At 46.5% G+C, this 26,059-nt stretch overlaps 1 protein-coding gene across 2 annotated transcripts in view; it reads right to left on the bottom strand.

Moving 5' to 3' along the window:
- Positions 1 to 26,059, bottom strand: part of KIAA1549L (KIAA1549 like) — a 251,026-nt gene that overhangs the window by 66,267 nt on the left and 158,700 nt on the right. Inside the window, exons 8-12 of one of the 2 annotated variants that reach the window (XM_032358750.1) lie at positions 21,630 to 21,781; positions 16,239 to 16,410; positions 8,775 to 8,938; positions 6,177 to 6,326; positions 2,205 to 2,395 (exon numbers count right to left, since the gene is read on the bottom strand). In XM_032358750.1, coding sequence (XP_032214641.1) covers positions 2,205 to 2,395; positions 6,177 to 6,326; positions 8,775 to 8,938; positions 16,239 to 16,410; positions 21,630 to 21,781 — 829 coding nt within the window. The remainder of the gene's footprint in view (positions 1 to 2,204; positions 2,396 to 6,176; positions 6,327 to 8,774; positions 8,939 to 16,238; positions 16,411 to 21,629; positions 21,782 to 26,059) is intronic. The other variant, XM_032358749.1, reaches the window with a different exon arrangement.

The raw sequence follows: 26,059 nt of genomic DNA, 5'->3' as shown, positions 1-26,059 counted from the left end.
ACCATCTGTTGTCCACACAATAGCCAGAGTGAGGCTTTACAACTGTAAGTCACAGCATGTCACTGTTCTTCTCAAAACCTCCAATGACTTTTGATCTTCTCTCACAATAAAATACCAAGTCCAGACTTTGGTCTGTAAAGCTTGACATGTTCAACTTCAGGCAACTTCTCTGACCCATCTGTCACCACTTCCTCCCTCGTTCACTTCGGCCTCCTTGGCCTTCTGGCTCTTCTTCAAGCACATGAAGAGATTTCCTCCTCAGGGCTTTGCACATGCTGTTCCATCTGCTCAAAATATATTTGTCCAAGATAGCCTTGAGGCTTACATATCATTTCATTCAGGGCTTTCTCAAGTGTTACTTAACCAGAAAATCTTTCCTTGACTTCCAGGCTAAAATAGCATCATGCCCCCGCCCCCTTCCATTGCTCTATCCTCTTACCATGTTTTGGTTTTCTTCTCCATACCCATCACCACCCAATTTACTGTGCATCTATTTCTCCATTTTTTTATTGCCTAGCTCTCCCCACCAGATTGTAAGCACCATGAGAGTAGGAACTGTGTCTTGTTCACTGCAGTATCCCCAGGGAAGAGCATTCAGCAAATATCTGTTAGGTGAAGGGAGGGAGAGTAGGAAGGAGGCAGGGGTGATGTAGGTCTCCCAGCCTCCACTGTGGTCTCAGGCAAAGGAGAGAAGGGACTTGGCAATGGGAGTTGATTTGGCCAGCCAACAGGGCTTGCCATAGAGAGTTCATTACCTCTTTATAAGACTATTGTAAAGTCCTTACAGCCAGTCTCCTGGCCTCTAGCCTAACCTCTCCCATCTATCATCCACACTGCTACTGGAGTAGTCTTTCTAAAATACAAGCTGGATGTCACTGTCTTGCAGAAGAACTTTCAGTGGTTTCCCACTGCCCAGAGAATATAGGTCAAACTCCTGAGCGTGGCCATCGAGCCCCTCCACAATTTTCATCCATCTGGTTTCATCCTCCACTGCACCCCAACACTGTGAACTATAAACCCTAGGGACATTCACCAGTGCATGAATGTGTGCCTGTCCCTCTTTTTTCCCAGCTCCTTTGGACTGGATGCCTTTCTCTCTCCCTAGCTGTTGACACTCCACTCACCCCGAGGCCCAGGTAGAACACAAGCTCCTCCACCACCTTTACCTTATCAGAATTAAGCTCTTTCTCCTCTCTTTCCACAGCACTTCTTTTAGACTCCCCTATGAGTACTCATATGTCATGCTTGGTTTCCAGATATTTCTCTCTCTGTCCCTCTGTCATGAGATCCTTGGGGTCAGGACTCAATTGCAAACCTTTCTGTAGCCATTCCAATGCATATCAAAGTGCTCTGCTAATGGTAAAACTCCTAAAATTAAAAAAAAAAAAAATGTTTATCTATTTATTTTAGCAGGGGATGGGCAGAGGGAGAGGAAGAGAGATAATCTCAAGCAGACTTCCCACCGAGTGTGGAGCCCAATACAGGGCTCAATCCCATAACCCTAATCCCATGACCTCACAATCATGACCTGAGCTGAAACCAAGAGTCCGATGCTTGAAAAACTAAGCCACCCAGGTGCTCCCTCGTTTTCAAGCTCAAACCACAAACTCTTGAAAAATGGCCAGATAAAAAATCCAACTCTACTGAATCAAGGGCACTGTTTCTAAGACAAGTTTAAAAATACAAGTGCGACACCAGTGCCCAATTCGTTGTAATACATATGAAAGCTGAAACTCTGCTGTTGTGGGTGATCAGTGACATAAAACCTCACAAAGCGTGGCTCGTGAGAAGCCAGTGTTATGATCCTTGTCATCGCTCTTAGTCTCCTTCTCAAACATTCAAAACAAGCATGAGGGGGAATTTTCTTTTTTTTATTATCCTATAACGTATTATTTGCCTCAGGGATACAGGTCTGTGAATCATCAGGCTTGCACACTTGGCAGCACTCACCATAGCACATACCCTCCCCAGTGTCCATCACCCAGCCACCCTCTCCCTACCCCCCACCCCCAGCAACCCTCAGTTTTTTGTGTGAGATTAAGAGTCTTTAATGGTTTGTCTCCCTCCTGATCCCATCTTGTTTCATTTATGAAGGGGAATTTTTGAAGAGAAAAGTAGTATTAACTCAAGGGCTTCAGCTGCTCTCACCATCAATGATTCCCTTTGCTGGGGGTGGGGGAGGCAGAAGTCGGTCCCATGCCTACCTCTTTCTGGTTTCGGTGGACTTGGCCGTCTTGATGGTGCTTCCGTCCTGGACGATGTCTCTTTCCTGAGAGGCAGGAGGATCTCTAACAGGGAGTGGGAGGACCACCGTTTCCTGAGTCACAGGGACGACCTCCTCATCTGCCCCTTGCTGGCCCAGGTGTTGCTTGGCATAATCAAAGCCTTGCACAGGCTGCAAAGAGGAAATGGATCTGTGGTCAGATTTGTGAGCGTGACTCGAAATGATGGCTTTAAGAGAAGAGAGTGCATGAGACAGGACCACACTTAGCTTTCTGATGAACAACCGTTAACTCAAATCTCCCCCGTAATTCCTGTCTGCAAAATCAGAATCCGTGCTCATTTCACCCAGCTACAGAATCTCCCTAGACAAGACTTACTTGGAAAAAAGATGACTATAAGCAAGACTCAAGTACGTGTGTGAGAACAGACTTCTCTCAAGAATCTTAAACCACCAATCTGAAGTCACTAGATACTGCTCACGAGCGACTCTTAATTGATATGTGATCTGTCTTGGAACGTCCTTTCATCCCTGAACTCTGCTTTCACATGGCTTTATGCGTAGTAAGAGGCGTGTGACTTTGCCAGGTGGATTCAAAGCTGAACCTCAGTTTTCTCATCTGAGAAATGAACACCATCACCTGGGCTTTACCTACACCACCCCTGAGTCTTAAAGGGGAATAGAGGCTCTGAAAACAGAGAGAAAGAAATGTGCTTCCACATGTGAAGACCATCATTAATAATAAAATGGGATTTGTGGAATCACTCGACTCCAGACCTACGGCTCTCCTATGATTCATTACTGGGTAATTAGCAAGGCTTTTATTGCACAATGTCTGAAATCCCAAGTGAATAGGGCAGCTGTGAACAAAACCCAACAGACGTCTATTAGTGGGGCAATAAAAAACCAAGAGGCGTGTTTAAACAATTCCTGAGAGTGTCTCTGTTCTGTTTTCCACCCCAGAGCAGCACAACAGTGATTCAGGGCAGGACAGTGGGGTGGTGGGGAGCACCAGCTCTGAAACAGGCTGCCTGGGTTCCACTCCTGGTTCCCCCACGTATTAGCTAGGTGACCTCGGGTAAGACATTGAAATTCTCGGCACGTTGGTTTCCTCATCTGTGAAATGGAGATCATAGTAGGGTAAATAGGATTAAATGTATAAGTATGTGAAAGTGATTTAATCACCCTCAAAGACACGCTGCGCGGATTGAGTAGTAAATGCATGTTCATCATTTAGTGACCTGCCTGTCCCAGGTGAAGTTCTTAGTCGGTATTAGTTAATATTGTTCACCTTCCTATTAAATCACAGGCCAGGGGAAATAGAAATCTGTGATTCTCTTCAAGAAAATCTAGGGATGAAACTCAACCTACACCACATGGGTTCCCTTAGAACCTGACATGGTGAGGACACCCGCCTTCAGCAGTGAATTTGGCTAAGAAATGTAACGAGGAGCATCCGGCTACACGGAATGGTCTAGGGCTGTGGCCCAACGTGTCAAATCCTCCTCCCACATCTCAGGACAGGAGGGAGTTTTATTGCTAAATCCAGCAAGGCTTCCTTACGTCAGGCTGTCTGTAGCTTGGCCATGGACCACCGTTCCCCCAATTCCCAGGGAAACTCCCTGTGGGGAATGTGCCCAGCCTTCCCTCTGCACTGAGACACACACCCTGACCCAGATGGTGACCCCGGACATTTTGTGCCAGGATCTGGCAACGCGCTTCTGAAATAATGTTTGTCGGTTCGTTTCTCTCCCTCCAGTGGGGCCACATGAAACAGAATGAGCCTTTGAACCGCCTAGTCATGCTCCTAGACTGCTGGATCACCTGCTCTTCCAATCGACGTTCACCAAGGGGATTCGACGGAAATGTTTCTAGAAGCTGACCTTTCCTCCCCAGGTCCACTGTTTTATTGTCTCCTGGCTCCGTCTTGTTGCTTCCATTCAGGTCTTTTCTAGACTCACCCTTGACAAGCTTCTAAAGCTATTTCTCTGAAAACCACTCAGGTCATGTCATTCCCCCATTAAAATTATTTCACAGCACTCAAACCCTTCAGTAAGGCATTCGGACCCCACACAGCCTGGCACAACCCACCCACTCAGCCATACTTCCTGTGGGCCCCTTTTCCGTAGTACTCCCATGCCTCCATGACCCTATTTAATGTAGTGCTGACTGTAGTTCATGGGCACTGGCCTGTGCCAGGGACTGTGCCTGATGTTGGAGATATGAAGATGATTAAGAGCGGGCCCCCACCCTCAAGGAGGCTTTGATACTACTGGTAGAGTGCCGAGTGCATGACATCAATTATCACACTTCATGCCCACCGTGGTTCAAGGAGGTGGGTATTCTTATGATGAGTCCCCACTTTAAAGATAAAGAAACTGAGATGTGGAGAGCGTAAGCCACGTCCCCAGACTATGCGGCCGGTCTGTGGTGAGGTCGAGATTTGCATCCAGTTCTGTGTGACACAGAACCAGAATATCTAACCACTGCCTGGTGATTCTTCCTGTGGCCTCTCCTCTCCTTCTGCAGCCCGCCATCTTGGTTGGGCATCTGCTACTGTATTTGGCTTGGCTCCTGTGCTGAGACTCCTGGCCTGGGCAAGGAATTGAGAGTCTCTAATGACAGCTAAGATTGCCGAGGAACCTAGAGAACAACAAGCTGGCTCTGGCCTTCTCCCTCTTGCCCCCACTCTCCCTGTATTTGGCCCCTCACCCTTTACCTTGGGTTGAAGTTATCTGCTAGATACTTCAGGGGACTGGGTTGACAATGAGTGAGCAGAAAGAGAAACATTAAAAAATGACAAGGTCAAGGGTGGCCTACTGTTAATTACGTTAATAATAACAGTTCTCACATATGTTCAATACTTATAGCTTGCAAAACATTGACACCTCATTTCATGCCCACAACCACCCTGTGGGGGAAGCAGGGCAAACAGCACAGTCTTCATTTTACAGGTAAGAACACAAAAGCTCAGAGAGGTTCAGTGACTTTCCAAAGATCACACAGCTAAGTGGTGAAAGACTCAAGACTAGTCCCTTACTCTTCTGACTGGTGGGTAATGGTCTTTCAACCTTCAATTTGAAAAATCACCTGTGATTTGTTAATTGCCCTTGGACACACACTAGTGACCTCTGACACCATTGAGATATCATCAAGTATCTACAGTTGCTTCAATGAGTTTTGTAAAATTATCAGATCAAAATGATCCCCAACAATTTCAAAGGTAGACATGTTATCCTGACCTTTTAAGAAAAAAGCATGTATAATAATAAAGGCCAACCAATAGATGAACGGATACAGAAGATGTGGTTCATATATATATAATGTAATATTACTGAGCCACCAAAAAGAATGAAACCTTGCCATTTGCAATGACATGGTTGGAACTACAGGGTATTATGCTAAGCACAACAGGTCAGTCAGAGAAAGACAAATATCATATGATTTCACTTATACATGGAATTTAAGAAACAAAACAGATGAACAAGAGGGAAGGAAAGAAAAAAAAAAAAAAAAGATGAAACCAGAGGGAGAGAGACAAACTATAAGAGACTCTTAATCACAGGAAACAAACAGCATTGTTGGAGGGGAGGTGGGTGAGGGATGGGGTAACTGGGTGATGGGAATTAAGGAGGGCATGTGATGTGATGAGCACTGGGGGTTATATACAACTGATGAATCACTGAACTGTACTTCTGAGACTAATAATACACCATATGTTAATTGATTTTAAATTAAAAAAATAAAGACCAACTTGTAGGTAATATTTATGTGAGGCACAGCTCAAAGTAACTTTCATAGCTCAGTTAATCTTTCCAACAACCTATAAGTAAATACTGTTATCATCCCCCATTTCACAGATGGGAAAACTGAGGCACAAAGAGGTTAAGTACAGGTCACACAGAGAGTATGTGAAAGAGAGGAAACAGCCGGGCGTCTTTAGGGGGTGACTGACCTGTCCCGAGCAGATGGTCATGCCAACCATTGCGGGCCCTCCAAGCTCCATCCTGCATCTGGATGTGGCCCTAACTACTTTCCCGTAAGGCTGCCTGTTCCAGGGAGCCATGTTCTCATCAATTACATGAAGGGAACCACTGGGCAAAGGCTGTGAATCCAATGAACAAAGAGTAAAGAGAAATGAACCGGGAAAAAAGAATGTCACAAAAACCCTGATGCCTGGCCCTCAGGCATTTATCATCTTCTCAGCATTCGACCTGCAGAAGCCCAGCTGACCACCAAGGTTAACAGCGTTCCGTCTATGGTATCTTGTCTCTGCAGAAGGGCGGTGGCGTGCACGCACCAGCCTCGGCTTCCAGGACAGGCGCGCATGCGCACTCACTCACCTCTGCTTAGCCTCTCAAGTCTATTACAGAGTCTCAGCTGGGATCCCCGGGAATGTCGTGGGACACCGCAGCCTGCATTCTAAAGACGCACGGATGTCCCTGGAGACGAGGAGGCCATCCTCCCGCTCTCTGGATTGGTCACAAAGGCAAACTTTTTCATCCCGCCCTGTCCCTTGGCATTAAGTGAATTCTGCTCACACACACGGGTGGCGAGGAGTGATGCAGGCGGCTCTGTCCTCTCAAACACTGCAGTGTCCCTGGGTTGCAAGAGCAGAAGGACTGCAGTAAGAAAGAGGCAGTTCCACCCCGCTGGCTTCCTGGGATAAAAGGGCTTTGCAAATCAAAGCGCTCAGCCCTGCCTCATCAAGGGAGAAAGCAACCAGCCCGCCACCCGCAAGTGAAGCCAGAACGTAAATTGGCTTGGTTGTCAACATCCGCCAAGCATCTCTTCAAGCACCACGCCCCAGGTAGGAACATGGAAGGGGCAACGAAAACCCACAAACATGAATCTCTTCCAGCTTCCAACAGCTTTCCAGCCAGAAGCTGTGCTGAAATCGTGGGCTGCCCACCTCACCTTGGCAAATTAATAAAATTCGGGCTTAATATGTAACACAAAGTTGGCATTTACAACCTCTGTGTGGCAGGTTTTGCATTCCTGGGCTCGGCTGCAATTAGATTCTGGTAATTACTGTTATGTCTGAAAGGCTCAGTTTGTAACTAAGCTAAGATGGGAATCAAATACCCCTTCTTGGAAGGGTTTCATGTCTCACTGCTTGGACCATTGCCAACACAGTGCTGCTTCTGGAAAGCGGGTGCCTTTGGGGCGACAGAAACAGAACAACATTCTTTGGAGTTTGGCTTTCATAGACAGAATGTCTGATCAAACTGCAGCGTTGTAACAGGTGAATTAGTTTAATAAACAACAAAATCCATTTGACTTCCTTTGCCCAAGCGAGGTGCGACCATCCAGAAAGGACTAGGCAGGCATGACTCCTGGAAGGACCATCTCCATGACATTCATTCCAACAGAATGGAATTCCTTTTGCCATTTCATTCCTGCACAGGTGGAGAGAGTCAGAAGTTCTGTGCTGAAAGAGGAGTTTACCTGCCAAATCTCAGGGTTCAGGAAGGTGTAAAACGGGGATAGAGCCCAGACACACAGGTCTGAGCCACAGTCGTTCCTCTGCCGCTAGTTAGGTGACTTTGGACACATTCCCACAGTTGCTCTTTTCCTTTGGGTTTCTCAACAGTAATATGAAAATAATAAAACCTGGCCCAACTGCAACCAATCTTATCGGGCTGCCGTGATGAGCTAATGAGATGACAAACCCAGAAGAAGCCGGTAAATGGTGGGGCGTTATTGAAACATCAGGCATTAGAGATTATCATATTTTCCTCAGAGAGGAAATATTATTTTCCTCCCTTCCCTCATGAAGGGAGCTATGTGACTGGAAGAGTAGCCTTCAGAATTTCCAGATTCCACTCTGCTCCCAGTCACCAGAGGTGTGGCAGCTGTGCAGGGTGGACGGGCTCCCAGCCACGCTTCGGTGGAGCTGCTGAATCGGTGTTCGATGGCCGCTGGGCCAAGGCTCTGCAGCTTGTCCGTCATGGCAGCCTTTAGCGATACGCCGCTCCAGCCAATGGAAGGACCATTTTGAGAGTCTAATGAGTCCCGAAGATTCGGAGTCCCTGCATTCGGAGCTAACAGACCTGGTTCTGCCATCAGTTGTGCTGCTTACTAACTGTGTGATCTTAGGTTGCTTCTCTACAAAAGGAGGTTGTCAGATTAGGCGGCCTTTCAGGTCTACCTAGCTCCTGATTTTCTGTGCCTCAGTTTCCTCACCTGCAAAATAATGGTCCTTCCTTAAAACATTGCTGGGAGGATTGAGTTGCTGTCCGTAAAGCCATCGGAAGCACTTATGGTGAAGGCACAGCATTAGACAAGCATTCGCTATCATGTCCTGATTATAAACATAAAGGGTGTACAACGATGTGAATACGCTTAACAACACTGAATTATACACTTGAAAAGGGTTAAGAGGGTAAATTTTATATTATGTATAATTTTCTATAATTTTTTAAAGATCTAAAGAAAGAAAGGGTCTCCTTCAAAATGAGGGCTTGCTAGAATGTTTCTGAAGGTATTTGCAATGGCCTCAAAAGCCAACAGAGAAAAGGCAGGCAGAGTCCCTCCTCACCGCCTCACGCACCTTTGCTCTCTGAGGCAGGTTCATCATGGTGTCTGGCTTGAAGTCGTTCTTGTTCTTCCGGCAGAGCACGGCGGTGATGATGATGATGATGACCGTGACCACGGCGATGGGCGCCAGCACCGCAGCGATGATCCACAGGTTGTTGGGTGGATTCTTCACTACGGCTGTGGGAAAAGCAGAGGGAAGCACATGACAAGGAACACTAGGAGGAAGAAAGTAGCCCCTACACTCCTGGTCCCAAGTCATGAGATTGTAACATGAGGGTCTGGGATCAGAAGGGCTCTTGCATTGAGCAAGTAACTCAAGATCTCTGAGTCTCTGTTTCCTCATCTATAAAATGAGGCTGTCACTTTGTTAGGCAACCAAGAGATGAGGGACAGGTGGACCTTTGCTGTGGTCCCTCTAGGTTCTCAATAAATACTAGCCTTCACTATTACTAAGAGAAAGAGGAAGATAGATGGTATCAACTTTCCCTACAGGTGATGACCATGAATCCAAAGAGAAGAGAGAAGACATCTGAGGGTCAGAGTTGGACTGGAGGCAGTCCATCTCTCCTCGGAGAGATGTCTTTAAACAGTGGAGTGAAGTCACCTCTGAGTGATTGATTAAAAAACACAGCTGAGTAGATGGATCTACCCCCACCAAGTGTGGCTGGGGAAGTTTGAAAATGCCTTGGTCTAATCATAAAGAGCAGGTTGCTTTCAAAGCCGGAGTAAGGAGTAACCGAAGATATTGTCAGTAGGAAGAATGTGTTATTAGGCCAGGAGGTGCTTCTTTGGGTGTGGGATTGGAACTAGTTAACCTACAAGGGGCAACGGGGTGATGGTCATGCTCTATATCAGGATAGGAGTTAGGGGCACAGGGGTGTATACAGCTGTCAAAAATCATCAAGTGATATACTTAAGATCTGACATTTTACTCTATATAAATTTTACCTAAACATCATAAACAAGTATTGAATTCCAGGCAACGATATACATGCTCAAGTATTTAGGGTCGAAGTTGCTGATGTTTGTAACTTATTCCGAAATGCATCAAGAAAAAATAAGATAGATTAATGGCTGGATGGAAGGACAGACAAAAAAATATGTGAAAATGAAAGCATAGTAAGATGGAATCTAGGTGGTGGGAACAAAGGGTGTTCACAGTATGGTTCTTTCAACTTTTTTATAAAGTGGGTTAGGAAAATGTAAAAAAGAAAAAGTCTTTGGCATAAGATGGATGAGTCTCCCCCATGATCACTGGCAGAGAAGCTTAGAAGATACTTTTGTCCAATCAAAAAGACCAATGTGTTCTTAGAACTGGAGTAAAAAAATAACTGTAACCAAAACAATCATCTAGAAAGAGTTATTGGAAGGGAGTGGGTCTATAGGAAATCTAGAACAGAGAGTCAAAGGGCAGTTAGGAACTTGTCCATGTCATAGGAATGTGCCCCAACTGGCAGATATGGGGAATCCAGCTGGGGTAGGTCTATCCTGGTGGACAAGATGGCTGCAAGTGGCTGTTTCAGCTTATTGATACTGACCCCTAATCCCACCCAAGTTCTCTGCTCTCCTACACCCTAGATAATCTCAGAGACTCATGGCTTTAAATACCATGTATGCTGGTGATGTTCAGGGATAGATCTCCAACCAGGACCACTACCCTGAACTCTAGATTCCTACATCCAACTACTAACTCAACTCCAACTGGATACTTAAGAGACATCTCAAATTTACTATGTCTAGAACCCAACTCTCAATTTCTCCTCCAAACTCATTCTTCTTGTGATAGTCTCCAACCCAATAAGTTGTGGCTCCTTCCTTCCAGTCATTTTGGTCAATACTTTGCTATCAATGTTGACCCTTCCCTTTTACACTCACCCAAAATCCTATTCATTGACAAACTTTGTCATCTCCACCTTCTAAATAAATCCACAATCTGTTCACTTCTTTCTATCGCTGCTCCCGCTGTGGTCCAAGCTACCAACATCTCTTATTGAATTACTGCAGTGGCCTCCTACCTTGTCCCTTATCCTCTATAATCTATTTGAAACACAGCAGCAGAGCAATCCTTTAGAAACTCAGATCACAACACTCCTCTGCTCGAAACCTTCCAGGGGCTACCTCTCCTCTCAGAGTAAAGGCCAGAGTCCTTATAACTTCTAGAAGAGCCTAAGTTATCTGCTTTTCCAACCACCCTGTTATTTCTCTGGCCTTACAGCCCACTGCTCTTTCCTTAACTCACTACCAGCCTCCTCCAAATGTGCTGGATATGGTCCTGTCTCAGGACCTTTGCACCAGTTTATTCTTTCACCTAGAGTGACTCTTCACCCAGACATCCATGGCTCCCTCGCTCACTTCTTTCAGGGCTGTAAACAAGTGTCACTACATCTACTCTCCATCAGATAGGAATCCCTGCCCCCAGCATTCTCCATCCCTCCGTCTCCTCATCCTACTTAATTCTTCTCTTAAGCAGCGCCTCTCAAACCTGTGCATGTCAATTGCCTGGGAATCTTGTTCAAATGTACGATTCTGATTCTGTGAATTGGGGCGAGGCTTGAGATTCTGCCTTTCTAACAAGCTCCCACGTGGTGTCCATGCAACAGGCCCCCAGGCCACACATGGAATTGTAAGGCTTTAAAACAAGCATTACTCTCTGATGTGATACATATGTATTTGCTTATCCTCTGCCTCTCCATTAAAATCTACACTCCAAGAGAGTCAGGAGGTTTTGGTTTTTTTTTCTCTTATTCATCGTTACACTCCGAGGGCCTAGAACAGGGTACTCAATTAGAAGTTGAACAACTGTATAAATGAACTACCATTATCCCCGTTGCAATTTGGCTCCCCATGTAGGTTTTTGTATGGCAAAGACTAAGGGCCAATTAAAGAAGTCTCATCTCTTTGGTAGTTCTAGTCTATATTTTAAATTAATATACTACCAGTCTGGTTTATATACCAGTCTTTTCTAAGTCTGCTTAGCATAAGTTGGTCCTCCTGGTCCTCCTGAATTCCAAGGGCTACGAGACCCACAAAGCTGAGGACAAGACTCCGGAACACTTTAGAGACCCCACTGGCAAGTGACACAGGATGAGTCGGCTGGTCTTTCTCTCCAACTTCAACGGCTCCTCATTAGCTAAGATCTTCCTCTCACCCAGCAGCACTAGGATCTGGAATTCTTTAGTATAAAAAAACTTCTTTTCCATAGTTTTTATCCATCAGTGATTAATCACATTATTAACTTCTGAAAACAGCTCATTAGATGATATGCTTCTGTTGACATCAAACATTTAATTGCTACTGCTTTTAGTAATTTGGTATTTACGAGTGAGTTTGATGCCATTAACATTTTTTTTTTAAAGATTTTATTTATTTATTTGACAGACAGAGATCACAAGCAGGCAGAGAGAGGGAGAAGCAGGCGCCCCGCCAAGCAGGGAGCCCAATGAAGGGCTTGATCCCAGGACCCTGAGATCGTGACCTGAGCTGAAGGCTTTAACCCACTGAGCCACCCAGGTGCCCCACCATTAACATTTTTTAAAGCTTACGGTTTCCATGAAAAATAACCCTATGCCTCTTTTGGGTATGCTATTCTATCATGGTGAAGAAAAATGCAGAGCATATCAGAAGATGATACCCTAAATGTATATTTCATTAGCAAGAGTCAATATTTACATGTGTCTTTCTTTTACTTGGCTTTATCATTTTGGTGTCATGTTCCTTCTTGATGCAGTATGTAAAATCCTTTCACCTCTATTTAGATGGAAAGAGAATACGTTTATCATATGTATATTAGTAAATTCATTTAACAGTCAAAGAGATAGTAAAGGTAGGTCACCCGAAATCATTCAAACCCAGTGCATTCATTGGTACAGTGATCTAAAACTGCAAAGTCATGTACAGAAGCGAAGAGGCAGGAACGGCTACATAATTCGCCAGGACTTGGGGCGAGAAAAGACAATAAAGGGCAACGACACATTCTGAGCCTCTGCTGTGCGTGAGGCTCTGTGAGAAGTTCTTTGCTCAGGTGCTATTCTTACCCTCAGTTTGCAGATAAGGAAACTGAACCCCAGGGAGGTTGGATGGTTTTATGAAAAGTCATGTCTCTGAAATAAACAGTTTGCCAGTTCTAAGTTGGAATGGAGAGTGTGTGTGTGTGTGTGTGTGTGTGAGCGCACACGTGCAGGGGAGGGTCTGGCCCAGGGCCCAGTCGCTGGCGAGCGCTCAGTCCATGTTTCTCTCCTGCCCAAACACTCCCGTGGCTCTCATTCCACTCGGGGTGTGGTCTTTAGGGCTCAAGCAGTTGTGGTCCCTCACGTGCACCCTGACCTCACGATGTTACTCTCCTCCATCAGCCCCATCTGCGCTGGGTCTCAAACCCTCCCCCTCCGTCTTGTCCCTCGGTAGCCCCAGGTGGTTGCTCACGGATCTTCTCCTTAAACCCCCAACCATTTTAAACCCCGACATTTACCTCCTCGACAGCCCCCTGGCCTCCCCTGCTTCATTTTTTCCCAAAGCACTTATGAGCATCTAACGTTTTATTTGCTTATTTTGCTTATTTGATCTGCCCATTCAGGAATGGAAACTCTGGAGGGCAGGGGTTTTGTCTGCTTTGTTCACTGCTATCTCTCCAGGGCCGGGAGAGTGCCAGGCACATAGCAGGCTCTCAAAAATATTTGTTGAAAGACTGAATGAACACAAATCCCCTTTGCCAAAGGATCAGGCTATTGCTTTCTTAAAGTGACATTTTTGCGGCAATGTCTGACAGCCAGGTAAGGTAAACCAGTCCCCACTCGGGTCAGCCTCATTGTGGGGAGAATCTTCCCCACTCCAGCGGCTGGATCACTGCCTTGAAGGGCGCCTCCTTTCAGATCAGGTGGAGCAGGTGAAAACCTCCATCAGAAACATGGTCGATTCAGTAACGTTTGCTGTTGCCCACTCAGAGGTGATGGGAGGGGCAAGGGGGCATCTCATTCTCCATCACAGGGCACTGCACGCAGGGCACTGCACCCTGGCCCTAGTGATTTAGAGACACTAGAACGCACAGAATGTTAACACTCTCCCTTCAGAGGGACGAGGTGTTTGTTCAACACCACAATTCTCCATTTAAGGTGTTGATCTCAGGTTCACATTGCTGGCTGATTTCAAAACTTCAAAACTATTAAGAGAAAATGGCACCATATCCGCCAGGAAACCACTCCCACCAAGGTCACCAACTATTGCCAATTTTACCCAATCCAGTTCACCTCTGTCTTTATAGTACGTTGCTTCTCAAGAATAGAAGTTGACACTGTAGCCACTTCCTTCTGGGACATTTCTTTCTTTGCTCATTTCTGGACCTTGTGCTCTTCCGGGCTTCTTCCCACCTCCTTGGCTCCTATTTCTCATTGTGGGCTCTAGTTCTTCCCTCTTGTAGATTCCCCACCTATACTCATGCCTCTTCTGGTTCATCTCACCTGCTCCCTTAGCTCTATCTGTCACCTGCGTTGATGACTCCAGGGTTCTAGCTCCTGAGCTCTGTGTGGATGTCTGCGCGGACATCTCAACTTTAACGTGTCCAAATCGAACTCCCAATTCCATCTCCCCACTCTTGCTCCAACTCCAATAAAACTTTCTCTCCTGCCTCTCAACACATGACAGCACAAGCAGCACTCAAGCAAACATCTGGGAGTCATGTTTGATTCCTCTGACCCTGACCTCCTCCTGCCACACACACAATCCATTGTCTTGCCCCATCAGCTCTGTCCCCCCAGAAGCTCCCAAATCCATCCACTTCTCTGATCTCTACCTCAGATACCTTCACCTCTCTCCTGGGCGCTTGCCATGGTTTTCACTCTGTCCTCTACAGTTCGTTCTCTAGCTGGAGAGGGAGAAAGAGCTGAGGATGGAACCCCAGGGAACTTACAGAAAGACGATGCAGCAGAACCGAAGAAGCAAGTTGCCGACCTGACCAGACGTGGGGACGGAACCCACAGGGAGGGAAGGAGAGAGGCACAGAAGAGGAGACTCTGGGTTAAAGACGTCACTTAGAAGCCGAGATTGCACAGGGTGGCCATCGTTTCAGGCAAAGCTGTGTCTGGGAGGGTGTGCGGACCAACAAGTGACTCCGCACCAACAAGGAAGCCGGACTCACCCGGATGAAGGCAGGAGACGAGCTTGAGAGGCAAACCACAAGCCAAGATCCAGGTTCTTGAGGAGTGTGGACACCAGCTGGGAAACCCATGGGAGAGGACAACCTTCCATGCCCGGTGCTCAACAGGCTGCCAAATCTAAAACATCCACCACGGGGCTCTCTCACCTTCGTCCCCACCATCCACGTCACTTTCTGTGTAGGCCTCGTTTGCATCCCCTACACCTGGGTCACCACAGACCCTCCTCACTAGTCCTGCTCCTCTCATTCCGGACCCTGCTGGCAGGTTACCCTCTGCAAATACTAGGTGGTTCTACTGACGCGAGTCCCCTGCCCAGAGATCCAGCAGCTCCCCACAGCCCGTCGTGTTATGTCGATCTCCTTCTCCCACCATCGCAGGCTCCAGTCTCCCAAGCAATATCCCTTTCTGAGCTCATCAGCTCTTCCTCAAGTTTCTGCTCGGCAGGCGAGTCGGACCCCTTGTTCCTCAAGCACGCCCAGCACTTCTCACCTCCCTTCCTTTGCGCCTGGAGCTCCCTCTTTCTGGAATACATACCCTTCCTCTCCTGCTGCTGAAATCTTAGCCTGTAACCCAGTTGAAAACACACACTTGAGGTCAGATAGATCCAGATTCATATCCTGGCGAACCAAGGACCAGTTCTCTTGCTGTTGAGCCAGTCGGCTAACTTTCCTGAGCCTACGGTTCCACACCTGGGATTTGGAGCTGAAGGAGGTTGTCCCAGTGAGAGGGGAAAGTGAGGAAAGCTCTGTAAGGCAGCAATCCTAGTGCCTGCCACAGAGGGGGCAACTACCGTTTCTCATGCGCTTTCTCTGTTTATTCTTTCTGGGTGGCCCCTCAGAGCAGACTGTCCCTCCCCTGAGCCCTGGATCCCTCCGCCTCCTCCCTGCACTTTCCCGCATTCTGCTCCTTTGTATCTGCATTCACTCCTTCTCTGCTCCTTAAAGATAGCGACCAGGTCTTGCCCCCTTCTGTATGTCCGGCAGCACCGAGCACAGTGCATGCAGGACTCTGTGAATGCTTATTGAACCAAATTATCTTTAATTCCCCAGCAGACAATACAATCTCAGCCATCGTGATTTATCTAGGAGAAAGAGTGGGTAGGACTTGGGGCAAAGCAATACCATTATCATCATCCTAATACCCAAAACATATCCCTCACCCAAAACCTACAGCTTCAAACAACACAGGAAATAGCTGACTGATTTAAGAATCTTCTCCAACACAAATATGTTTAGGTCCGGGTCCGTTAATGTTAGCTTGGGGCATCACTGTAATTTGCAGGAAACATTTAATGGTGTTACAAGTAATGAACAGGAAGACTATCCCCTTACGGTCAGCTTGCAGAAGGACAACATGATGCAGGGTCAAGGCCATCCTTTGGGAGTCAATGGTGCTCAGGATCTTGGCAGCTGCAGTCCCCAGCAAAGGCTTCCCGTTGTACAGGGTGTAGTAAGTCAGCTCCGCTGGGTCCTTGGGTCCCGGCACCCGCTGCATCTTTACCATCTTTTGGAAAAAGAGAGGCCATGTTTACAGGGCATCCTGAACCAACCTGCAATTACCGGAGCGATCCGCAGGCTCTCTCCCGATTGCCGGAGCCTTCCGTGGCTACCAGGACCCGCAACATATATTTTAGACATCAACCTCTGTGTACCTCCCTATCACCAGCATCTCAAGAAGCCCTGCTATGGCTGGAGGGAGAGAAAGGGAGGAGAAAAAGGGTTTGAAAATATGAACATCTGGAAAGAACAGCTTGAGACTGGAGAAGAAAACGCTGAAACGGTGATGTCTTCCAGCCTCCAGAGAACTCTGGCCTCATTTGGAAATAGGCCTGCACATTAATTCAGGGCATGTTAGGTTATTATCAAACAAGATTGCTAATTTCAAACTCCTGCAATTGCCAGGGAGGAAAGAAAAATGAACTTATATGTCTGTAATTCAAAAGATCTCAGATAAAAGCAGGACTTAAAGTTCCTTTTCTAAAATAACCTTTGTCGCCTTTTCTCCCTGTACAAGTGATACATATTCACGACAGAAAATTTGAAAACACAGAAAAGCATCAAGAAGTGAAATAAAATAAGAACAATTTGCAATCCCTCCATCCCAAGCTAATTACATTATTCTGGAGCCTTTGCCTCTATTCTTTGTTTTTTTCCACACAAACCTTTTATTTATTATTTTACAAAATTATTTATCTTATTCCCTATATAGAATCACACATTGCTATTTTTCCTTGCATCCTTATGTGACCTTAAATGCAACAAAAGCATAAGTGGTTACGCAATGCTCACCTCATAAACTTATTTAACAAATCACTTTTTGTCAAACACTTAAATTGTTACTCATTTTTCAGTCTTGGGGCTAATTGATCATCATTATGAATATATAAAACATAAGTTTTTATATCTACATAATGTTCTACTACATGCATACCTCATAAACTCAATTAACACTACATTTTTTAATGGTTTGTTATCAAGTTTTCACTACTGTAATTAACAACTGATAAACATTATGGTATAGCATTTTCCAAAGTATATATTATAGATTATGAGCTTCACAGGATGTTAAAAAATACTACAGAAATGTTTATAGTAATATTGTCACATCAGCAAAAAAACAAAAACAAAAACAAAAACAAAACTTGAAAGCAGCTAACAGTAGAAGGGATTAGTAAGCTATGGTATAGTCACACAATGAAATATTATAGAGTAGTATAAATACCATGCCTATTTGTATCAATATGGGTGAATACAAAAGTCTGATAATGAGCAAAAGGAACAAATCACAGAGTATAAAATTCAAACACAGGCAAAACGAAAGGATGTCGTATTTAGGGATATACACACATGGATGGTTAAACCTCACAGAAAATACAGGCATGACTTAAAATTCAGAAGCACACTCAACTCTGATAGAAAGGAAAGGAGTATGTATAATCAGAGAAGACACGTAAAAGTCTTCTGGGGTAAGGTAAGGGAAATGTTCTTATGCTTTGGGTTGTGGCTTCCTTTTATTAGTGTTCTTTGAAGTCTACATGACTTGATACTCCTGTGTATGTCTGCTATACACAACAATTAAAAAAAGATACTACTACAACCCAATAAAAAATAGGTTTTAAAAAAATCTGACCAGACGCTTCACAAAGGAAGGTTAGCTGAATAGTGAAGGAGCATACACAAAACGCTTAATGGGGAAATTAAAAGTAAAACAACAGGATACCACTATCCCCAGCAGAATGACTGAAATAAGGGCCGACAACACCAAGTGTTGATGAGTGTGAGGAGCAACTGGAACTGTACATCTGGTAGGCGGGAGTGAAAATGGTAAACTTTGGGAAAAGGTCTAGCAGTTTGTCAGCTAACATACACCAATCCTAGGAACCAGCAATTATACTCCTACACACTTAAGAGAAATGAAAATCTATGGCCATAGAAAGACTTGTAGAAGAATGTGTATAGCAGCTTTGTTTATAATAGCAGGAAACTAGAAGAGGTCTAGAGGTCTCTCAGCAGAAAAATGGGTAAGCAAACTGCAGTATATTCAAACAATGGGAGGTTACTCAGTGATGAAAAGGAATAAACTCATGAATAACACAACATCATGAACCTAAAAAACACTCCATTGGAGTCAAAAAAGCTTCACACGAAAGGGAATTTACTTATGTATATGAAGTTCTAGATCAGTCCAAACTGATCTATGGTGTGGAAATAATATGTTACCTTAAAAGGTAATGTAGTCACGCTATTAATTGTAGAACCTAGATGGTGACTTTATTGGTGTTCGTTCTATAATTTTTTCTCTTTTGTGTGTTTAAAAATGTTCATAATAAAATGTTGGAGAAGTAGAGGCATTACTAAAAATAAGGTTCTTTTTTTTTTTTTTAAAGATTTTATTTATTTATTTGACAGAGAGAGATCACAAGTAGGCAGAGAGGCAGGCAGAGAGAGAGAGAGAGGGAAGCAGTCTCCCTGCTGAGCAGAGAGCCCGACGCGGGACTCGATCCCAGGACCCTGAGATCATGACCTGAGCCGAAGGCAGCCGCTTAACCCACTGAGCCACCCAGGTGCCCCTAAAAATAAGGTTCTTATTGGCACTTGAATTTACAAACCAGTGCACTGAACAAAATTAAAGGATTTCTTTACTGCAGGTCTTTCTAGAGTTTTTGGCATGCCAGTAGGCCTTGGGAATCTTCAAGAAGGGGCTACAGGATGAACCCTGGCCCAGATTGATGGGCCCACAGAGCCCCTTTGCCCCAGGACACCTTATAGGACCATTTTTCTGGACACTGTCTGAGAAACACTGTTCTACTCTCTCATCTCTGTGTTCACATCTATCTCCTCAGAATGAACTTACAGGAGTAAGTTCATGACCATCTAGGAGGCTCTCGTCTAAATTGCTCACTTGCCCTCCACAGATGTCATATCCATTTACTGTGCTTGAAAGTGCCCATTTCATTGCAACCTCACCAACACTGGATAGTACCATTAGAAATCTTTGACAGGTGAAAATGGTAACTTGTGGTTAAAATCTGCATTACTTTGATGACAAATGGAGTTAAACATTTAAAAAAAATGTTTACTGGTCCTATGTATTTCTTCTTCAGACTCAATTTTTCAGATATGTTCACTAGAGAAATATGTTTACTTTCTAGACATATACATTTCCATATTCATGAAAGTGGCTCATCTTTTAAAATTATCTGAGCCCAACAAAAAGGCCTCTGGGCGGAAGGATGATGTAAAGCTACGCAGAGTGAGTTTTATTTGGGAAATTCAGGCATGCCATTCCTGTCCCTTCTGGGAGGGGAGGGAAGGTCAGTGTTTGTACAGAAAGGTAGAAGGTAAATGGGCATTCAAGTATTTAATAACTTCACTCAATGTCAATTTCAATTTCATAGCAAATTCTTCTTACCAAGATTTCTCCAAGAGCCATGTGAGAAGGTCATCTAACGGCCTCTGTAAACTAGGGATTTGCAGAAATAAATCCCTCCTTACTTCACTCAGACTTTCTGGGCAGCTATGGGGCCACACACATCGATTACTCAGAAGAAATGAGAAAAGACTACCTCGCTGGTCTCTTGTTGACATGTAGAATGTGTTATGTTTCTTAGGTTTACAAATAACACCAGGATGACAGGGTTGTTCTTTCTCTCCCTTCAGCTGAGGCAAATCCCATTTCGCTGTCTGAGTCCCAAAGGTTTCCTTTCTGTTATTTGGAGAAGCGTGAATTACAGGGTTCACATGGACCCCACAGAGGGTAAATCATAACCTGGCACAAGAACTTAACCCTGGCTTTACCTGGCCCCAGGCTGTCACAGACTGCAAAGACTCTGACAGAAAGCAACAAGTAATAGGACAGGGGGCCAGATTCACCAGCTGTGAATGGAGGACCCAGAGTCTCCCTCCGGGGCATGATGCTAGACTCAGGCAGGGAAGTGTGTTCCAGAAAATGAGTTCTTTGTACTTTCAAAATTGCCTGGGGACATGATCTGCAGACAGACTGGAGTAATGGCTGTAATTTCCTTTAAAACGCTTCCTCTTAGACGGGGTGATATGTATGTATGTCTGGGTTAAGTTACACCCTCCGTGGGGCAATCACCAATCACCAGTTCACACTCCAGAGGCAGAAGGCTAGATACCAATTAGGAAACCCACACAGCCACCAGCCCGGTTTCTGGACTCTGACCCCTTGCTCCAGGAGCTTTGCTAATTAGCATAACAAACATTAGCCATCCATTCTCCGCTTAGGTGAAATTAGTGGTATTCAAGATACGAGGATCGGCTAGAACATGGCTAGAGATGCTTCCACTCTGGCTTGAACTGAATCCAGAATCTAAAGAAGCTTGGCGCTCCTACCTTGGGATGGCCATGGAGTCTGACCGCTCCCTCTGAAGCAGACTCGGAGTCGAGTGCTTACAGATTAGCTGGGAGGTGCGAGGCACGGACTGACAGGAGGTGATGGGGGGGTGGCAGGGAACTACTTTATTAATCCAGTTACCACAGCGGGTAGCTAACGCTTAACTCCATGGGAAGGCTCTGGCAGACACTGAACACGCACATTTCGGAATTCCCCTAGCCAGGAAGCAAGAGGGCTGTCTGTCGTATTTACACCCTCGCCGCTCATGAATTCCCAGGCACTTCCAGCCACTTCCGACTTCCGGATCTCAAGAGTGGCCCTTCGATAAAGGGGCAGCGGTGGTATGGAAGGCTGCTGGCATTCGGTAGAGATGGGATGGGGATTCGGGCAGTAGTGCCTGGGCTACGGCTCCCTTGCCTAAGTCCCTGCGTGGTCCCCTGTCCGTTAGGAACGTGGAGGGCTCTGTTGGTTGAAACTGACTAATTAAGGATCACAGAATCCTGCCCCTGGAAAATTGGTTTGTGTGTCTGCCACCCACAGGAGTGGATGGCCCCGAGGTCTGGGATTCCGTCCAGTCTCCCGAACAGGTTGGGGAGCAGTGCTTGTTTCCCAGTAACTTTTGTTTAATAAATATGTGCCCATGTACAGAATTTGTTTTGAAACCTTATAGTCTAGGAGGGAGACATTCAGGGGAATGTAACTCACTCTCACCCTCCCACTGCCAATTCTGATGGTCGTGACCATGAATCCCCCAGACCTAAGGGCTGTGTTGATGACCTGCTCCTCTGCACACAGCATGGTTTACTTGGCCCCAGGACGCTCCCGCATGTCCATTAAAAGAGCCCAGTGGCTCTGGCCACACCCACCTGTACGGTGTAGCTTCCCAGGGTGGTGGCCCGTTTGAACCGCCGGCCTTGTTGCTGGGACATCATGAAGAGCTGGGCCAGGCGCTGCTCCATGACCCGGGCAAAGCTCTGGTTGTGCAGGCCCACCAGCGAATTGTCCACGCCCTGGAGCACTGTGGAAGCAGAAGGCAGAGGGGCAGCTCAGAGGACAGAGTCTGTGCTGATGCAGAAACCGCGGCCAGCCCTGGGCCTGCACCAGCCAGGCAGGGCCATGGGCCCTATCTCGAGTTGGGCTTGGCCATCCTTACCCAGTTTCACCCTCACGACAGCCCCAGGAGGCAGGAATCACTGTCTTCGTGTTATAGATGCTGGAAGGTTATGGGGTTTGTCAAAGACCATGCAGCTAGTGACCGGCGCCATCAGGCTTCAAACCCACACTTATGTAACTGCAAAACCCAGGCTCTCTCCTCCATGAGCTGTGACACGCCTAATGCTGTTGTACTGAACCCACACCTTATTTAAGATGTTCTGTGTTGTTAGATCATATGGGAATACAGCCTAGCCGGTGGTATGACTAATCTCAACTTTCCCTGGTTCCCACTCAGAAGGCCTGGCTCAGGGCTACCCTCACTTCATCAGGAGCTTTGCGAGGCATCAGGGCTCCAGCCTGCAGCTCAGTTCCTCACACCTCGACAAACCACCCTGTTCCATGTTCTCATCTCCCCCTCCTCTAGGGGGTCCTTTGGGGATGCACCCTAAAAGTGACCCACAGCCTCTCAGGTATAAAGCAGCTTAGCACAATGCCTGGTGCACAGATAGTACATGAAACTCCTCTTTCCAGCCCTCCTGCATGGCTGGGTTTCCTCTATACCCTGAGCTCTCTGGGAAGGTAAGGGTTAATGATGGGCCTCCAGGCAACAGCTCCTGGATGCCTGGAGGAGACCCCCATGAACACCAGGAACATCCCAGGACTGAAAGGTCACTTCCTATAGGAACGATTTCCTTTTGCCGTCTACCCCCAAAGCCCAGTCCTTCCTCCAAGTCCCTTGGGAAATGCAGGGCACCCCAAACACACAGACATTGTCTCCAAACACAGTCAGCCCTGAAGTCTAGAATGCTAAAAAAAAAAAAAAAATTCTTATCTTTTTAAGGAGATAACTTACAACAGGCTGGGGATATAATAAAAGGTTTTTCATTAACAGAATTTATTCTACCACAGTCCAGCCAAGGGCCATTCATACCACCCATCTACAGGGATATGGAAATAGCCTGAACAGAAAGCACAAGTTGTCATCGTTAACACGTTCTGAGCAGGCCCAGAACAAGCACCGGGCAGCACCGCGATCCAGAAGATGACGCTGCAACTGATCAAGAGAAAAGTAAAACCCACAGCTGAGTCTCCGAAATTACTTCTTCAGAGTCACAATTGCCCAATAATCCCCATGGAGGGCATAAAGCAGCTCTCTTTCTAGGGCCCTTGTGAGGGACTCCCAGCTCGTCTGTCAGCAGAATTCCTGCAAACAGAGAGAAGACAGGTCGGCACCGTCCGCTCTGTGGCTGGTCCTGGAGAGGCCCCTCAGAATCCCTCTGACACAGCTGTCAGGCTGGGGAGGGCCAGCTTACCTCCTGGCCCCAGAGAGGAGAGCCATGTTCCTGCAGCGTCAAAGATATGCCTCTAGTAAAATTAGAGAACCACTGCTGAAAGATTACTCTTTTTTTTTTTCTTTTTAAAATCAGCTCCAGGGACGCCTGGGTAGCTCAGTTGGTTGGGCCGCTGCCTTTGGCTTGGGTCATGATCCCAGGGTCCTGGGATCGAGTCCCACATCGGGCTCCTTGCTCATCGCAGAGCCTGCTTCTCTCTCTGCCTTGCCTGCCACTCTGTCTGCTTGTGCTCTCTTTCTCTCTTTCTGACAAATAAATAAAGTCTTAAAAAAAAAAAAATCAGCTCCACACCCAGCGTGGAGCCCCCCAAGCAGGGCTTGAACTCACAACCCTTAGATCAATAGCTGAGCTAAGATCACGAGTCAGATGCTTAACCAACTGAGCCACCCAGATGCACCCGAAGGGACGACTTCTAAGTTGGCATCTCCTGACTATCAGACCAGAGCAAGAGTGGGGACACAGGACAGTCAAAGTGCATCATCACGGGTTACTCTAAGGGAATCCCAGAGACGACTCAAGGGCAGACATCAAAGAAAGGGACAAAGACCCCAGGTGATGAAAAAGTTCTGGAAATAGGAAGTGGTGATGGCTACCCGGCACTGTGAATGTACTTAATACCACTGAACCGTACACTTATACGTGGTTAAAACAGTAAATTGCATGTGATGTGTATTTTACCCCAATTTTTTAAATTGAGGGAAAACAAAACCCAAACCAAACCATAGCCTTCAGGAAGGTGCAGGAGGCCATGGGAACCTCCCACAGAGTTATACGGAACCTACAGCTGGACAGTTCCCATGTGCCTCACCGCTGTTTGCAAGGAGAACCTGTCCTCCTTAGGAGGCAGCTGGAGAAGAACTAAGGGTTGGAGCCAGGGGTCTGGTTTTGCGTCCTGGCTCCCCCCTTGCTGAGTACCCTCAGGCAAGTCATTTAGTTCCTCTGGACCCTGGTTCATCACCTGAAAACACAGGGATCATATCTATTCTTGATTGTGTCATTAAGGAGAACAGATACTTAGAAACAATGCTTTGAGCAGAGAGCTACAAAGCACTTGAGATGATGCCCGTAAATGTTAGCTGTTGCTGTTTGCTCAAATGTGCCCCTTCTTGGTTAGACACTTTTTTTCCCAGAGGAAGAAAAACTATGTTCCCTGATGGTGGCTTCTTTCCTTTCCCCTGAGAAGTTCAGCAGGCCTCAGGCTCCCAGCCCTCTCTGCCCACCTAGAAGGGTTTCAAAAGGGGGTGTGTGTGTGTCTCAGAGTGGCCCAGAAGCAGGAGGGGAGTTTGGATGCTGGCCCAGGTGCCCAGGAAGACAACACGCTTCAGTACATCAGCTGGAGGCCCTGGGCACCCACACTTAGCCACCACTGACTCGGCCTTACAGGAGGCGGGCAAGTCCCCAACTGTGAACATGGGAGCTCTCCAGAAGATTCAGGGGCTGTTACATCACTGGTCTGTTAGTCCTTCTTTATTGACGACTGCACTGGGCTCTAAAATTCCAACAGTCGGCACGGCCTGGTTCAGCTGCCTATATTGAAGCTGAATTGTTTTATGTGTCATTGAATCCCACACATTCAGAGTGAAAAGAACCAGAATGCTCAGCTCCTATATTCTCACTCACAGGGGACAGCGTGACACCCAGAGAGCCTGAGTGACCTGCTCAAGGACACACTAGGTTAGCCGCAGCAGGGCTGAGACTGGAAGAAATCCCAAGACTGCTGGGTCTGGGATATTCTGAGTCTGTTGGTGCACTAAAGACCAGTGGACAAGCCTAAGATGAGCTCTGACCTCTGTGAGGCAGCAGCATTAAGTCTGTGTCACTATCCTGCCTCTTCCATACAGCCCTGACCACAAGACCCATGCACAGCAGAGGGAGCCGTAGGAAGTGCCCTAACTAAGCCACTGCTTTTCCACCAGTGAGGGACCCATGCTCCGAAGGGGGAGAAGTGTACAGAGGGCAAAAACATATATATTTTTAAAAGATTTTATTTGTTTTAGAGAGAGAGAGAGAGAGCATGCACATGAGCATGGGAAGGGGCAGAGAGAGAGGTAGAGAATCCCAAGCAGATTCCATGCTGAGCACGGAGCTCGATGGGGGACTTGATCTTAGGACCCTGAGATCATGACCTGAGCCAAAACCAAGAGTTGGATGCTGACCCGACTGAGTCACCCAGGCTCCTCAAAACACATTTAATATCAGTTTAGTGGGAAAGCAGGTGGAAACACGTCATTTCATAATACCAACAACAGCAAGGACAGTTGCTCCCCATCCGCTGAGCTGTCGGCAATGAGCAGAAGACAGAGTGCCCATGTCTGGGACTTCTGGGAGCCAAGGGTAGAGCGGATTCAAGGAGCTGTGCCGCACAGCTGGATGAACAAGACTATCTTCATCTCAGGTCCTAATCTCCTACCCGTTCTGTAAATGATGGTCAAAGGCCAGAGGTGGCTGCCATGAGTGTAGCAAGTGGGTCCTGAGCCCAGGGGAAGGAAGGAGGGTCATGCTGAGACTGCTTCTAGCCCCTTCTGCCGGCACTGACACAACTAGCCCCAAACATGGTGGCAGGGGCCACTGTTCACTCTGATCACCAGCACCACATTGGCAGGTGGGCAAAGGTGATGTCCCAGGATGACTTCGTGAAGGTTATGTCATTAAAACAGAGGCAGGACGAGACCCAGGTACACAGGGAGATTGTCAAGGACAGCCTGTGTTTAAGGGCAGGTGTGTTGCCATTTAATGGAAACCTCACAGTTCACAGAAGCAGAGACATCTGCAAAGTTAAAAAGCAGTGT

This window comes from Mustela erminea, chromosome 9, assembly GCF_009829155.1.
Source record: "Mustela erminea isolate mMusErm1 chromosome 9, mMusErm1.Pri, whole genome shotgun sequence".
NCBI classification, from domain to species: Eukaryota; Metazoa; Chordata; class Mammalia; order Carnivora; family Mustelidae; genus Mustela; species Mustela erminea.
This window is presented reverse-complemented; position numbering and strand designations above follow the sequence as displayed.